This window comes from Balaenoptera ricei, chromosome 10 (assembly GCF_028023285.1).
Source record: "Balaenoptera ricei isolate mBalRic1 chromosome 10, mBalRic1.hap2, whole genome shotgun sequence".
NCBI lineage: Eukaryota > Metazoa > Chordata > Mammalia > Artiodactyla > Balaenopteridae > Balaenoptera > Balaenoptera ricei.
This window is the reverse complement of record NC_082648.1, coordinates 61097167-61111164: the sequence shown is the minus strand read 5'-3', so window position 1 is coordinate 61111164 and position 13998 is coordinate 61097167. Positions and strand designations below refer to the sequence as shown.

Genomic DNA, 13998 nt, shown 5'->3' with positions numbered 1-13998 from the left:
TAGATTTATTCCCAGGTACTTCATATTTTTTAAACTAGACTAAAATGTATTATTTTATTTTACCTGCTATGTTGCTGGTGTATGTATGTGTGTGTGTGTGTGTGTGTGTGTGTGTATATATATATACACACACATACATATAAATACAATTTATTATTGTATTTGAATGTGTACTAGCAATCTTATTAAATTTATTAATCATAATAATTGAATTTCTTGGTTGTTCTATGTAGAATTATGTCATCTGTAAATAATGGCAACTTTGTATTTTGTGTTTAATCCTTGCATCTTTTGATTTTTTTCTGCCTTACTTCGCCAGCTAAGGCTTCCAGTGTGATGTTAAATAGAAGTGGTGGACAGCTGGCCAGCATCATTATCTGATTCCTGACCCAAAAAAGAAAATGTTCAATGTTTCATCATTAAGTTCTGTTCGGCTATACGATGTTTGCAAATGAAGTTTTATCACATTAAAAATGCTGATCTTAGATTGCAAAAAAATTTTGTCATGAATTATATACTGATTTTGTTTAAATATTTTTGTCCATTTATTGAAATAATATATTTTCTCTTTTGTATTCTTTTATTATCCATGTTCACATTGACTGATTTTCAAATGTTCAACCAATCTCACATTTCTGGAATAAACTCAACTTTGTAGTGCTGTACTTTATACTCGCTATTTATTTTGTTTAGGATTTTTGCATCTATGTTCATGGATGAGAAATATCTGCAATTTTCCCTTTTATAATGGCCATGTCAGGTTCTGATTTTAAAGTTATGCTGGCCTCATAGAATAAATTGGGGAGCATTCTGGCTTTTCTATTGAATTTAAGAATTTTTTTAAATTGATGTTATTCTTTTTTTTACTATTTGTTAGAATATGATAGAGTTCAATAAAGTCAGCTAGAACCAGAGTTTCTTTTGTAGGAGCATTTTAGCATATTCAATTTGTTTAAGAGATAAAGAACTATTCATATATTTCTATACTTTTCTCAACACTAATAAGTTTATTTTTTCTAGGAATTTGTCCATTTTACCAAACTGTCAAAACTAGTAGCATAAAATATTAATAAAAGCCTCACATTATTTTTAACATATACAGTACCTGTGGTGATACTCTTTTTTTATTCTGTACATGGATTATTTGCACATTCTCATTTTTTATTCCTTGATTAATCTCAACAAATATTTGTAAATTTTATTATTCTTTTCAGGAAATCAACTTGTGATGACCTGTTTTTGGATTGTTTTATAGTTCTTTAATTTCTGCCTTCTTCCTGGATAAGGCAAGGAGGACTTTAGAGCAATTTAACCACATTTATTCCTCTCCCAGTAGATAGGTTATCACTACCAGTTACTTTATTTCTATTTTAAATTTCATGATACATTTTTATTATTTTAAACAATTAATGTTACTTTATATTTGCCTAGGTATTTACCAATTTTTTCTTGTCATTTCTCTTGTTTTCCAGACCTTCCATCTGGGATTATTTTCCTTCAGACTGAATTACATCTGGATTGAAATTTTAGTCTAAATTATGCTGCAATAACTGATGACTACAAAATCTCATTGGCTTGCAACAACAAAGATTTCTTTTTCTCTCACATTTATGCGTATGGTGGATCAACTACAGCTATGTTTAATGTACTCTTCATTTCAGGATCAAAGTTAAAGGAGAAACTCCTATCGAGAACAACAGTTTTAAAAATTCTGCTCAGAAGTATCACTTCTGAGTGACATGTCACTTCCAATCACACTCAATCAGTTAATAAAGTGATATGGTTAAATCTGATAACACTGAGGCATGAGAGTCGATTAGAAACAGTGGGAAAACCTTCTGACATTAATAAGATCTTCCCAACCTTTTTTTTTTGACGTTTCCACTTGACAGTGTCTGTTGATGACGAACTCAGTATTTGTCTGCCTGAAAAATGTCTTTCATTTACTGACATTTTCCGGGTATGCAATTCTCTGGGTATTTTTTCCTTTCAGAACAATAATGATATCATTCCACTTTCTTCTGACTTCATTGCTACTATTAAGAAATTAGCTGTCAGTCTGTTACCAATTTGAAGACAATCTTTTTTTTTTTTTTTAAATCTCTGGCTGCTTTTAAGATCTAAACTTGTATTTGGTGCACTGAATATGATATATTCAGGTGTGTATTCCTTTCTACTTATCATGCTTGGGATTTGTTGGGCATTTTGAGTCCACAGACTGTATTGTTCTGTTCTGAAAAATTTGCAGCCAATATCTCCTCAAATATTTTCTCTTCCCCATACTTCCCCTCCGTTTCTTCTAGAACTCCAATTAGACATGTATTATACCTCATATACTAGACTTTCTTTTTCTCTCCTCCATGAATTTTAATGTTTCTTTCATATAAATATTTCATATATACATTTTTCTTTTCTTTGCCTCTTCAAGCTAAATTCTGGAAAGTTATTCTGACTGATTTTCTGGATAATTATTCTGATGGATTCATTGAGTTTTTAATTTCAATTATTGGATTTCTCATTTCTAAAACATATATTTGTTTCCTTTTCAAATATGCTAGGGTATGTTTAGAATGCTCTAACTTCAGAGACATTTTTATTTCTTTGAACATTGTTAGCATGACTATTTTATAACTTGTAACTATAATTACAATAACTATAGTATTTGCACATTTGTGTTTGTTTTATGTTTTGTTAGTTGGTTCTTGCTATTGATACCCTATTTCCTTCTGTGATTGCTAGTAAGTGTTACTGAGTAATTTTCCTTAGAAAAATATTTATAGATACTCTTTGAGGCTAACATGAAGGTAACTTTCTGCAGAAAAGCTTTTAATTTCTTTCTATCAGGTCCTTAAGGATACCCCCAGTTCAGAAGCAATTAAACAGAATTCAGATTTTGGGGAGCCATCAACATATGTAAATTTGGGTTTCAAATACACATGAGAACCAGACTGTGGTTATAACCTCTCTGAGAGTTTCCACTTCTGCTTTGGAGAGCATCAAGATGATCTTCCTTACAGACCTGTACTGGAAGAATGAGGCCAGTTTACCTTTACTCCTCACACATTCCTTGGGGTTCCCAACTCTACAAGAGGAGTGCTATCTTTTAGACTCTCCACCTAAAGTGGGTCCCAGGTTTGTTTCCTGTCCACGTTATCCTATTTGCACTTGAATTTAACTCATTTGGCAAACTTCCTCAGAGAAAAGTGGGGGATTCAATGATCCTCTTAACCTTCTGGTTCCAGCTTTTATTTACATTTTAATTTGGTTGATCTTTACTGTCTTTTTAGATCTTTGGTGCTTAAAAAAATTTTTTTTTCTATTTTATGAAGCATTTTTAGTTGTTATTATTCCACCGCAAAGGTTGGTCCAAATAATCTATCTCATCATGTTTCCAAAAAGGGAAATTCCAAGATGTATCTTTATTTAACATTATTTAATATTTCATTGATGTTTTTGTAACAGAAACATATTCATTGCAAACAAAACACAAATAATATTTGTCTCCCACTTTCATTTTATACTTTATTTAGTGGAATGAATATTCCTCGTCCTAGATAAAAATCGCAATAGGTCTCATGTTTTGGATATCCAGCCCTGGACAACAATAAGTTTTAAACCTCAATTAGCATTAAATTGTTTCACTTCCGCCCACCCACCCTCATTAACTTTAGCCTGCTTTGGTCTGGAGTCTGCTGTATTGAAAGGGATCTCTTTGCTATTCTACTCCACACTCTCTACTCAATTTCTCTCCCATTTGATCCCTTTGCTATTCTACTCTATTGTACTTCCCTATATGCAATGTCTTCCCCTTTCACTAGCTGCTAATTAGCCTGTCTCCAGGATTAAAGTTGTGTGTGGCAAACAAGAGGTTGAGTCAAGGGATTGAGGTACATGAGTTAAGGGAACAAAAATGTACTTACTTGGATGAGTGGCTTTGTGCTCTCTGAACCTGGCAAATAATGAAAGCTGACTTTTGATGAGGTACTTTGTGGACTTAGAGGATGATTCCTGCAGGGCACATGTGATTCTATTCCTGGTGGTCATTTGAGATGGTTTCCTTAAGCCCTGGCTATTAATGGTACATTTCCAGACTCTTTTCTCTGACGATAACCTTTGGATAAATCCTCAGGTGATTCCATACCACTTTTCTCCTGTGTAGCCCATATTCAGTCTATGGGAAATGTGCCCTGACAAACTCTGCAAGTACAAGTCAATCAAAACACATCAGCACCCTTTGTCAAAAAGCAATGTGTCAACTTTTATCATCTCCAGATTTCTCAGGCAGGAGGCAGACCTCAGTCTTAGATCTGCTTTAGTTTTTCTCACATGTAAGAAAACATACATCCTCTATGGTTTCCAACTGTAGAGGACACATTTAGAGTTCTGGTCGCCTCACTTAAGTTTTCCCAAACCAGCTTTGAGAGGGAGGGAACAGACCATCCTTCTCCTAAAGTCACTGGAATGGTGACTCACGACAGCACAATAGCTCTCTAAAAGAAATATCTTTGGCAATTCATTCCCCCAATCTTTCCCGACTCTTTAAGGCCTTGACGAGGGATTCAAGTGTCATGGAGCAGCTTATCATTCATTCTCTGCACGAAAAATGAACCATCTTACTCCTACCTGGCAACCTTCTATATATGATTTTAATGACACCTCAATCAAAAATGGGACATTCTGTACACTTTGATATCATTGTTTTATAATCAAAAACAAATTATCAAAAAATTTTAAAATTATTAACCCCACATTTAGCCATGATCTATCTGTGTGATGCTTATAGTGAAAAGTCTCATACCTATTTGCACCATTTCTTTAATAATTTTTTAAGACAAGTAAAACTACATGATATAGTCAACTGAATGGATTTTTAGAATTTCAAAATTGTTAATTGATGGAAAAAATCCAAATTCTAGTAGAAAAAAATGAAAGCAATATATATGCATCTCACAAAGAAGTAGGAGGGAGAACTTTAGAACTCTCTAAAATAGCAAAATCTATTTCAATAATACTTGGGAGAAGTAGTTACGTTAAAGTTTCCTTCAGGAGGAGAAAAATTCACCCTCACCAAAAACATCCAGGTACACCGCCACTCATTTCTCATTAGGGCAACCAACACCTACCAGAAAAAATTCTATTTCCTCCAAAAGCTGTGTGCCCCTCACATGAGAAGAAGCCTGAATATCCTGGTCCCTGCTCAGAAGCAATGATATTGCAAACGGAGAGATCTTTGCTGGATTCCACTGGGAGTCTCAGTGGAAACAACAATCTGTTGTCATTATATAGAGCACTATACAGTGCCCTGGGAAGCCCTAATTCTCATAAATCAAAAGTTCTACTTGAATTCGACTGATCTATTTTAGGGAAGGCAATCCTACTCAGAATCAGATTTGTCACAGCACATTCCTTTAATCCTTAGCAGTATGAGCTCTGTAAACACAGTATTTGAAATAATATTACACATTATTTTATACAGAAGCCTTCAGAGTCCCGCATCCCTGAAAGCTTTCTAGTGAAACAGCCAAGTAACTTACTTAAGCTTCTTTCTTTTTTTTTTTTTTTAAGCAGGAGAGAAGTGAAAGTGCTATGGGCCAGTAAGCAAAGTAATGTTTGAATATTGAGAGGAGTTAATGAGACAAAAAAAGAGCTGTTGCAGTTGGCAAGTCTTACAAAGCAAATGTTCCTGCAAAGGTAATAGTGATATGAATTAAAGACAAGGACACTGACCATCTATTTGATGTTTATACCCCAAAATGTTGCCCTCAGTAACTGCACCATATCTGCCAGACTGCCAACTTACTTGCAAATATAATCCTCATGAAATGTTATGTTTTCCTTTACACTGACCAAGCGCATTCACCCTTTTAGAAACATCACAAAGGACTTTGTGTGAGGTTTTGAATGAATCTGCATAAAACCTCTGTGAATTAGCCAAGTGAGTGTTTTGTTTGTTTGTTTTTTATTTTCCCTTCTGTGGTCCAAGCACACACGGAGAACAGATGTGGTAGAGAAAAAGAAAAATAACAGTAGACTTCAGCGAGCTAGGCTTAAGATAGGAGATGACTTTGGGGAAAAGTATAATTAGGAATTAACTGAGTATTAGAGATACGATATACCAATGTACAACTAGAGAACCAAATCAAGTCATGAAAGAGGACCACTGAAGAGAGTAGAGACATCTCAAACAATAGCAACTAGAGTTCTGATCTACATAGAGATCATTTTGAATGAACAAAAACAGACAAGTTATATACAATATTTTCAAGTCAGTAGATAAAAAATTAACACCTCCATGAGGTGTTCCATGACCTTCCCCCATACCTACCACCAGATAGAGTCATTACAGTGTCCTGTTCTACCATCTATACTCATATATTGTTCTCTTTGTCTCAGTATTGTCTTCTGTAAAAAAGGACTAGTGATATCTTAAGGATGAAACGGGATAACTCCTAAATGTTCCTAGCACATGCCTTAAACATAGGGGGCACTCAACAAATGACCATTAAGATTCTACTCTAAATATCTTTACTTAGATCTGTCTCCCTCGTTACAATCTCCTTGAAGAATTTATCATCTACTGTTAATTGAGAAGTTACTGTATACTAGGCACTGATCTATGTGTTTTACATGTAGATGCTATTGTTATCCTTATTTTATAGACAAGAAAACAGAAGCACTGACAGAATAACTAAGTTGCCCATGGTCACCTATCTAGGAAATGTCAGAGCTAAGACTTAACCCAGGTAGTCTGGCACATAGATAGTACAACACACTGAGTACAGATACTATAGAAACACACACACATACACACACATATGTTTGTGTGCATCCTGCTTAGCTATAAATAGCACAGAAATCAAGTATGAGTCAACTTCATCTCCTTAATATTTTCCTTTCTACCCATAGTCAAAATCAGAAATGCCTGCTCAAACCAACTTCAACTAGGACCTACCTCCTTCACTCCACTCCAAGCCCCCATGATCTGTTCTGGTAACTCTGGTTTCTGTCCTATTGGGTTCTACTTTTCTGACTATCTTCTGCAAATGGAAGTCCGACTTGGACTTCCTAGCTGAATTTCAATGTTGGCTTCATTCCAGAATCTAGATTACCCTTCAGCTTGAAACTCTGCCATCTTTGGATACGGTCTATCCTACTCCTGTGTCCAATCCAGGCGCCTGGGAATCCGCTCTGGGACCTTATTTTAAAATCCATCTTTCCTTTAAGGCAAGTATGAATATTTAGGTTCCAACTTGGGATTGAACTCCAATGACCCTGGGCAAGTTTTTAATCTCTCAGTTTCCTCATTGGAAACTATTAGGATTTGTCTCACCAGGTTGCTATGAGAACGAAATAAAATCATATATGTCAAGCACTTAGAACTTGCTACACAGCAAACAATGCAAAGGTGCACTGAATGAAAAGAAGGCTGAGAACAGGATAATTCAGTCTGCTTTTATTATTTTGTCTACCTGAATGTCCTTCCTATTCTTTTTTTTTTTTAGGAAGCAAGTGGTATTTTTATTCCTTTCATCGTTGTTGAGGAGACATCACGACACAGAGAACAGCAGTCCTGGTCACAGCAGCACGGTTTGGTTAGTTTCCACGAGAACACGATGAGTGGGAGGGGCAGGGTCTGATTTTCCACTCTCTTCACCAGCTTCGACCTCGTGCTGTTCCCCCCGCCCCAGCAGGGCTGCGCAGAGCCCTGCCGGGTCCCTAACCCGCAGCACAGCCGCCGCACTTGCCGTTCTGGCCAGTGACAGGCGAGCAGAGGGTGCAGGAGCCCCCGCTGCTGCCTGGCCAATGGGATGCGGACAGAGAAGCAAAGGACCCCTGCTCTCCCAGCTGCCCCTCCCCAGAGCACTGGCCCCAGCTGAATGCACCCCTTCAGCCATCACCTGCCAGAGCCCCAGGTCAGGAACAGGAGTCTGAGTCCAGACGAGCTGGGCTAGAGATGGGCGTCTTGGGAGCAGGGAAGGCTGGAGAAGGGGGTAGGGTTCCAGAGCCCACGGGGGTTATTGCTGAGAAGATATGCAAGGGGCACGTTCCCCAGGGGCGGAGTGAGGTGGGGCAGATGGGCACCAGGGAAGAGGTGTAGCTGCCCGAGAGAAAAGCAGGCTCATCAGCTCCTTGCTGGGAACCTCTCACTGCCAAGGGACCTCAGAACAGACTTGGTCCAGGGACAAATATGGAAGCAAGGTTCTTATAAAAGGAGTGAAGACGGGCCATGCAGAAGGATCACGAAGGTGATGTAAACCTTCCCAAGTCCCAAGCCAATCGGAGACTCCCGCCCGTGCCCAACCCCTCCATCCACCCCTAAATCAAGAGAAGGAACTGGTCTCTTAGGGACAAAGCAGGCTCCCAGGAGTGGAAGGTGATGGGGCCATGGAGAGCAGAGACGGGCTGACAGCCACATGGCTGAGCTCTTGCCCAGGAAAGTGGGGCCAGGTTCACTAAAATACAGTGTCATCCACGAACAAGCAGCCATGAAGACCACAGTCATCAGACACACACACACACAAACACACACACAGACACACGTCACAGGAGGTGGACGAGACCACAGGCTGCAGGGAGGCAGGGGTTGCATCATTAAGTTGAGGACAGGTGTCTAGGGGTTGGGGAGAGGGCGGGGGACACACAAGTTCTTGGCTTCTCCTGGGGAAAGATCTGTGGCTGAAGTGGCCGGTTTTCTTAAGCATCAGCATTTGCATCTAAAGGTTCAAGCAGCTGCCTTCAGGTTCTTTGTGCCTGAGGGCTGCACTTCAGTTCTCTGCTTTCTGGGGCTCCGTTGCATTTGCAGTGATGAGGTTCTCCACCTGGGCCTCCTCGTCCCCTGGAGCCTGCGGCTTCTGGTTAAAACTGCACTTGCATCTGCGACTTAGGATAAGCAGGATCCCCACCGAGAAGAGGACCACAGCAAACACCAATCCCCCGATCCTCAGGGTCTGGTAGTCATAATGAAAAGGGTCCTTTTCTTTCTCCTGCTCAGCTGCATTGGCCAGGACCACTGGGGCCAGCAGGCCGCACAGGAAGAGCAGCGCCACCTCCATGGCGTCTGGGGACGGAGGGAGGAAAATGACTCTCTGGGTAGGAGACCCCCCACTCTAACCCTCAGCCCGGCAAGGGCCCCAATCGGATTCCCACCCCGGCTCTGAGCTCTCTCCACACGGTGTGAGGTCGTCCTTCCCATTCTTGACTTCCCCTTCATTCTTCAAGACTCAGCTCAATCATCATCTCATCGTGTCTTCAAGGAAGTGCCTCTCTTTTCTCTGCTCTCGCAACTATCTAAACAAACTTTTATCTTAGTATTTGCCACATTCTGTATCATGTGTTTCTTTGCCTATATCACTAGATTTTCAGGTTCCTGAGAGAAGATGGTATGTGGGGGGGAGGGGTGTCTGGGGTGATTACATATTACTTACTTCTGTTCTCCCATCATAGGCACCAGCTTTTTCTGGACTTAAGTAAACTGAGTATATGATCTTATACCAGAACTACCAAATGAGAAGGTAAAAACTGGCAAAATAATGAGGTTGGATGAAGCAGAGGGAGATTAGTGAAGAAGCAATCATCAGCTTACAACTGTTTCTCAGCTCTAAGGCAGACTGTAGGCACCTTGAACCTCCACCCTGCCACTGAATCAGGCAGTCTCCCCAAGTGTACTAATCACCTTTTACCTTAGGAAGTGAAGGATGAAAGTGTGTCCTGCTGAATATGTCAGTGGGGGTCCTTCATAGGAAATGTAGCATCGTCAAAACTAGAATGAGATAGTGTTACGGGATGAATTGCGTCCCCTAAAAAAAAATTTTGAAATCCTAACCCCTAGTACTTGTGAATGTGACCGTATTTGGAAATAGGTTCTTTGCAGATGATCAACTCAAGGTGAAGCCATTAGGGGAGCCCTAGTTCAATATGACTGATATCCTTAAAAAGGAGGAAGTCTGTACACAGAGACAGACCCATGCAGAAGGAAGACATGCAAATGCGGAGAATGTCATGTGAGGACAAAGGCAGTGATCAGGGTGATGTTCCTAACAAGCCAACGAACACCATGGATTGCCAGCAAACCACCAGAGGCTAGGAGAGCGGCACGAAACAGATTCGCCCTCACAACCCTCAGAAGGAACCAAACCTGCCTACACCTTGATCTGGAACTTCTAGCCTCCAGAGCTGTGAGACAAGAAAATTTCTCTTGCTTAAGCCACCCAGTTTGTGGTACTGTTACTGTAGCCCTAGCAAACTAATACAGATTTATTTGGGAAGCAATAAGGAAATCTCATTAAAAGATAAGTATACTAGAATTCAGTCAAGAAAATAAGTAAATGTAACCATCTTAACCAAAATACTGAAACAAAGAAAAAAATGTGTTACTTATCTCTGGCCAACAATTCCACTTAGCAGCTTTTCATCCACGTCTAGAAAGGAAAGCACTCCTCAGTCCCAGCCATTACTATTCTCTTTCCAAATGTTTGTGGTCCATTCTTGCTCATCTATTTCTATTCTTTCAACTGAACTTTAAGAGCACTTGTCAAGTTTATTTTAAGATAATACATACAATGATTCAAGTAGATTATTAAATGACACCAAATACAGATTCAAAGATTTCTTATTAATGATATTCCTACTGCTTTTATAAAATCTGTTGTTAATGTGAACGAGATCTTAAACTTTTCTTATATTTAAACTGCCATTTGCCAGTTTAAAGGAAAACCTCAATTTCTATGCGTAATGGTCAGCTGCAGTCTCTAGAGCACGCTGCTTGGGGGCAAATCCTTACTTTTCCACTTGCTGTGAATGTGACTAAACAGGTTTTGGTACCAATTCCAGTGATGGCGGAGAAGGTTCCTACACCAAGTAGGAGTTCTCTAGTACGGAGGTCCCCAACCTTTTTGGCACCAGGGACTGGTTTTGTGGAAGACAATTTTTCCACGGATCGGGGGAAGCGGGGGAGATGGTTCAGGCGGTAATGCTAGCGATGGGGAGCGATGGGGAGCGGCAGATGAAGCTTCGCTCACTCGCCTGCCCGCCACTCATGTCCTGCTATGCGGCCCAGTTCCTAACAGTAACAGCCCGTGGCCCAGGGGTTGGGGACCCCTGCTCTAGGACACCAGCTGAGTGCCCTACAATTCAACTTAATTCTGACACTATATACCCAGAGATAGCACCAGATTCTCCAGGTTATGGGTTCAGACTTGCCCCCCCGACCCCGCACAGCCCCCACCCCACTTCAGAGGTGTCAATCCTAAATGAGGGTTGTTACCTCTACCTCTGACCAGCTGGCTAGTTTCCAAGGACACCCTCCTCAAGTTTGATTCATTTGCTAGAGCAGCTCACAGTACTCAGAGAAACATTTTACTTACTAGATCATGGGTTTATTATAAAAGGATATAACTCAGGAACAGCCACATGGAAGAGATGCACAGGGTAAGGCATGGGGAAAGGGCACAGAGCTTCCATCCCCTCTGCACGTGAGCCACTCTCCCCCATCTCCACATGTTCACCAATCCAGATGTCTCCAAACCATGTCCTTGTTGGGTTTTATGGAGGCTTCATTACATAGGCATGATTGATTAAATTATTGACCACTGGTAATTGATTCAACCTCCAGGTCCTCTCCCCTCCCCCTTCCTCCCTTCCCCTCAAAGGTCAACGGGTAGGACTGAAAGTTCAACCCTCTAATCACTGGGTTGGTTGTCTGGCAACCAGCCCCCATCCCTAGGTGTCAGCTAAATTCACCTTATTAACATAACAAAAGACACTTTATCGCTCTCAACACTTAGGGAATCCTAAGGGTTTTAGGAGCTTTGTGTCAGAAAGGAACAAGGACCAAATATATATTTCTTATTATAAATCACAGTACCACAGTGACTCTAGCCACTAAACCTTTTCAAGGCTCAGTTTTCCCTTCTGTAAAATAAGGATAATGTAATCGAGGAGAACCCTATGAGGCCTTCCCAGAATAGACCTCCACCCCTGTCCTCCACCTGCTTTTCGTCTGTAGAAAAACTTTAGTCAAAGAATAAATTTAATCAGAGAAGTGAGAAAATGCAGAAAGGAAGGAAAACAGTCAAGCAAGACAAAATAATAATACTTCGGCCATTAAACAAAGTCAAGGACATTTAGTTCTTCTTCAAGGACCACAGATAATATTCTGAGCCATATCCTTTGAGCTATTTTGCAGATACTGAACCCCCCAGCAGGTGGAAGAAATTAACTGTATGCTGCCCACAAGCACGTAGACCCCCAAACCGCTTGGAACCAGAAGATTGTTGATGCTGACTCTCCATTACCTCACCACCGACCAATCAGAAGAACGTCCACGAGCCGATCACGCCCTGCTCTTTGAACACTGTAAGACTCCTCACTACCCCCTCCAGGGCGGGCACACAGTCTTGAGGGCATTAGCCCGATGTGGCCCACTTTGCCTGGCAAAGCAATAAAACTATTTCTCTCTACTTCACCCAAAACTCTGTCTCCGAGATTTAATCCGGCCCCGGTACACAGAGGCCGAATTTTGGCAACAATAATGGTAATACTAGCCACACAAGGAGATCAGAATTCAGTGAGAAAATAGATGTAAAATGCTTAGTAAATGCCTCATATATAGTAAGACCTCAGTGAATGTCAGCTATCACTTTTGCTGTCCTTAGTATTAGGTATGTATTAATTTCCTAATGATACATTGGAAAAATTATAACTGTCATGGAGGTCTGCCTTAAAAAAAGACAACCCCCCCCAAAAGCCAAAAATCACTTTAAAAATATCACTTAAAAATAAAAACTAAAAAGGCTACGATGTATTCTCTGAATGTTAATTTTTTCCCTAGTATATATGTCATTTATAACAAAGTGAGGCTGAAAAATAGTGGTATGCATACAAAAAAAGAAAAAAGTGACTCAGTAGAAACTTCCCAAAATATTTTATCTTTAAAAATCGCCTGGGACTTCCCTGGTGGCGCACTGGATGGGAATCCGCCTGCCAATGCAGGGGACACGGGTTCGATCCCTGGTCTGGGAAGATCCCACATGCTGCGGAGCAACTAAGCCCCGTACGCCACCACTACTGAGCCTGCACTCTGGAGCTCATGAGCCACGGCTGCTGAGGCCCGCGTGCCTAGAGCCCGTGCTCCACAACGAGAGAAGCCACTGCAATGAGAGGCCCTCGCACCGCAGCGAAGAGTGACCCCCCTCGCTGCAACTAGAGAAAGCCCCCATGCAGCAACAAAGACCCAACACAGCCAAAAATAAATAAATAAATTTATATTTAAAAAATCACCTAAATATTCTCAGCAGATTATCTTAACTGTATACAAAATATAATAATTCAAGATAGAAATTATTTTAGTCCATTAATGTTCTCCTTCTCTAATTGAAAATTACTTTCTTCAAATAAAGACATAAAATGCTCTAGGTAAGACTCAAGAGAACATTACTCAACATGCAAAATGTTTCAGTAATCATAGCTTCCTTAATTAAGACTTTTTTATTCCCTCAAATCTGAATAGCATACAATATACAGTGAAATCAAACACGTGATCTAACGAAATATATGTAATCTATAATCCGGTCCTGATATGGTTTACTTAAAATCGTCACTATAAGCAAGGGCTGTGACTTACTTTTAAGTTACTTAGAAATATAAAGTAGTAACTTGAAAGACATCTTTGCCAGTATCTCTGCCAAATCCTCACTCCCCCAAGGTTTGAGAATATGCAATACTTGTTAAATGGAAGCTCTTGAGGTGCATAGCTGCTGAAGTGTATAACAAACACATTTATCCTGAGAGTTTTTATTTGTCAATATGTGAAATCTGATTTTGCTTACACCTCCATGTTAAATAAATATATGTGTAGTCTAACATGTATCTCTCCTTTGGAAAAAAAAGAATTACTCATACCAGAAGCAATTAATACCAATAACTAGTTTTCTACATTGCCATGGAAAAACTCTCAAAAACCAGGAAATTACTTTAATACCAATAAACTTGAACACCTTG

The 13998-nt window shown here is 40.0% G+C and overlaps 2 protein-coding genes across 2 annotated transcripts in view; both read right to left on the bottom strand.

The window, feature by feature from the left end:
- The window catches only part of TRHDE (thyrotropin releasing hormone degrading enzyme), a 396268-nt gene that overhangs the window by 228779 nt on the left and 153491 nt on the right, over positions 1-13998 (bottom strand). The window lies entirely within an intron of this gene.
- Positions 8369-9055, bottom strand: LOC132372619 (FXYD domain-containing ion transport regulator 6-like). The gene has a single exon (XM_059934698.1). It carries the CDS (start codon positions 9051-9053, stop codon positions 8766-8768), a length of 288 nt encoding a protein of 95 aa, XP_059790681.1. The 5' UTR covers positions 9054-9055; the 3' UTR covers positions 8369-8765.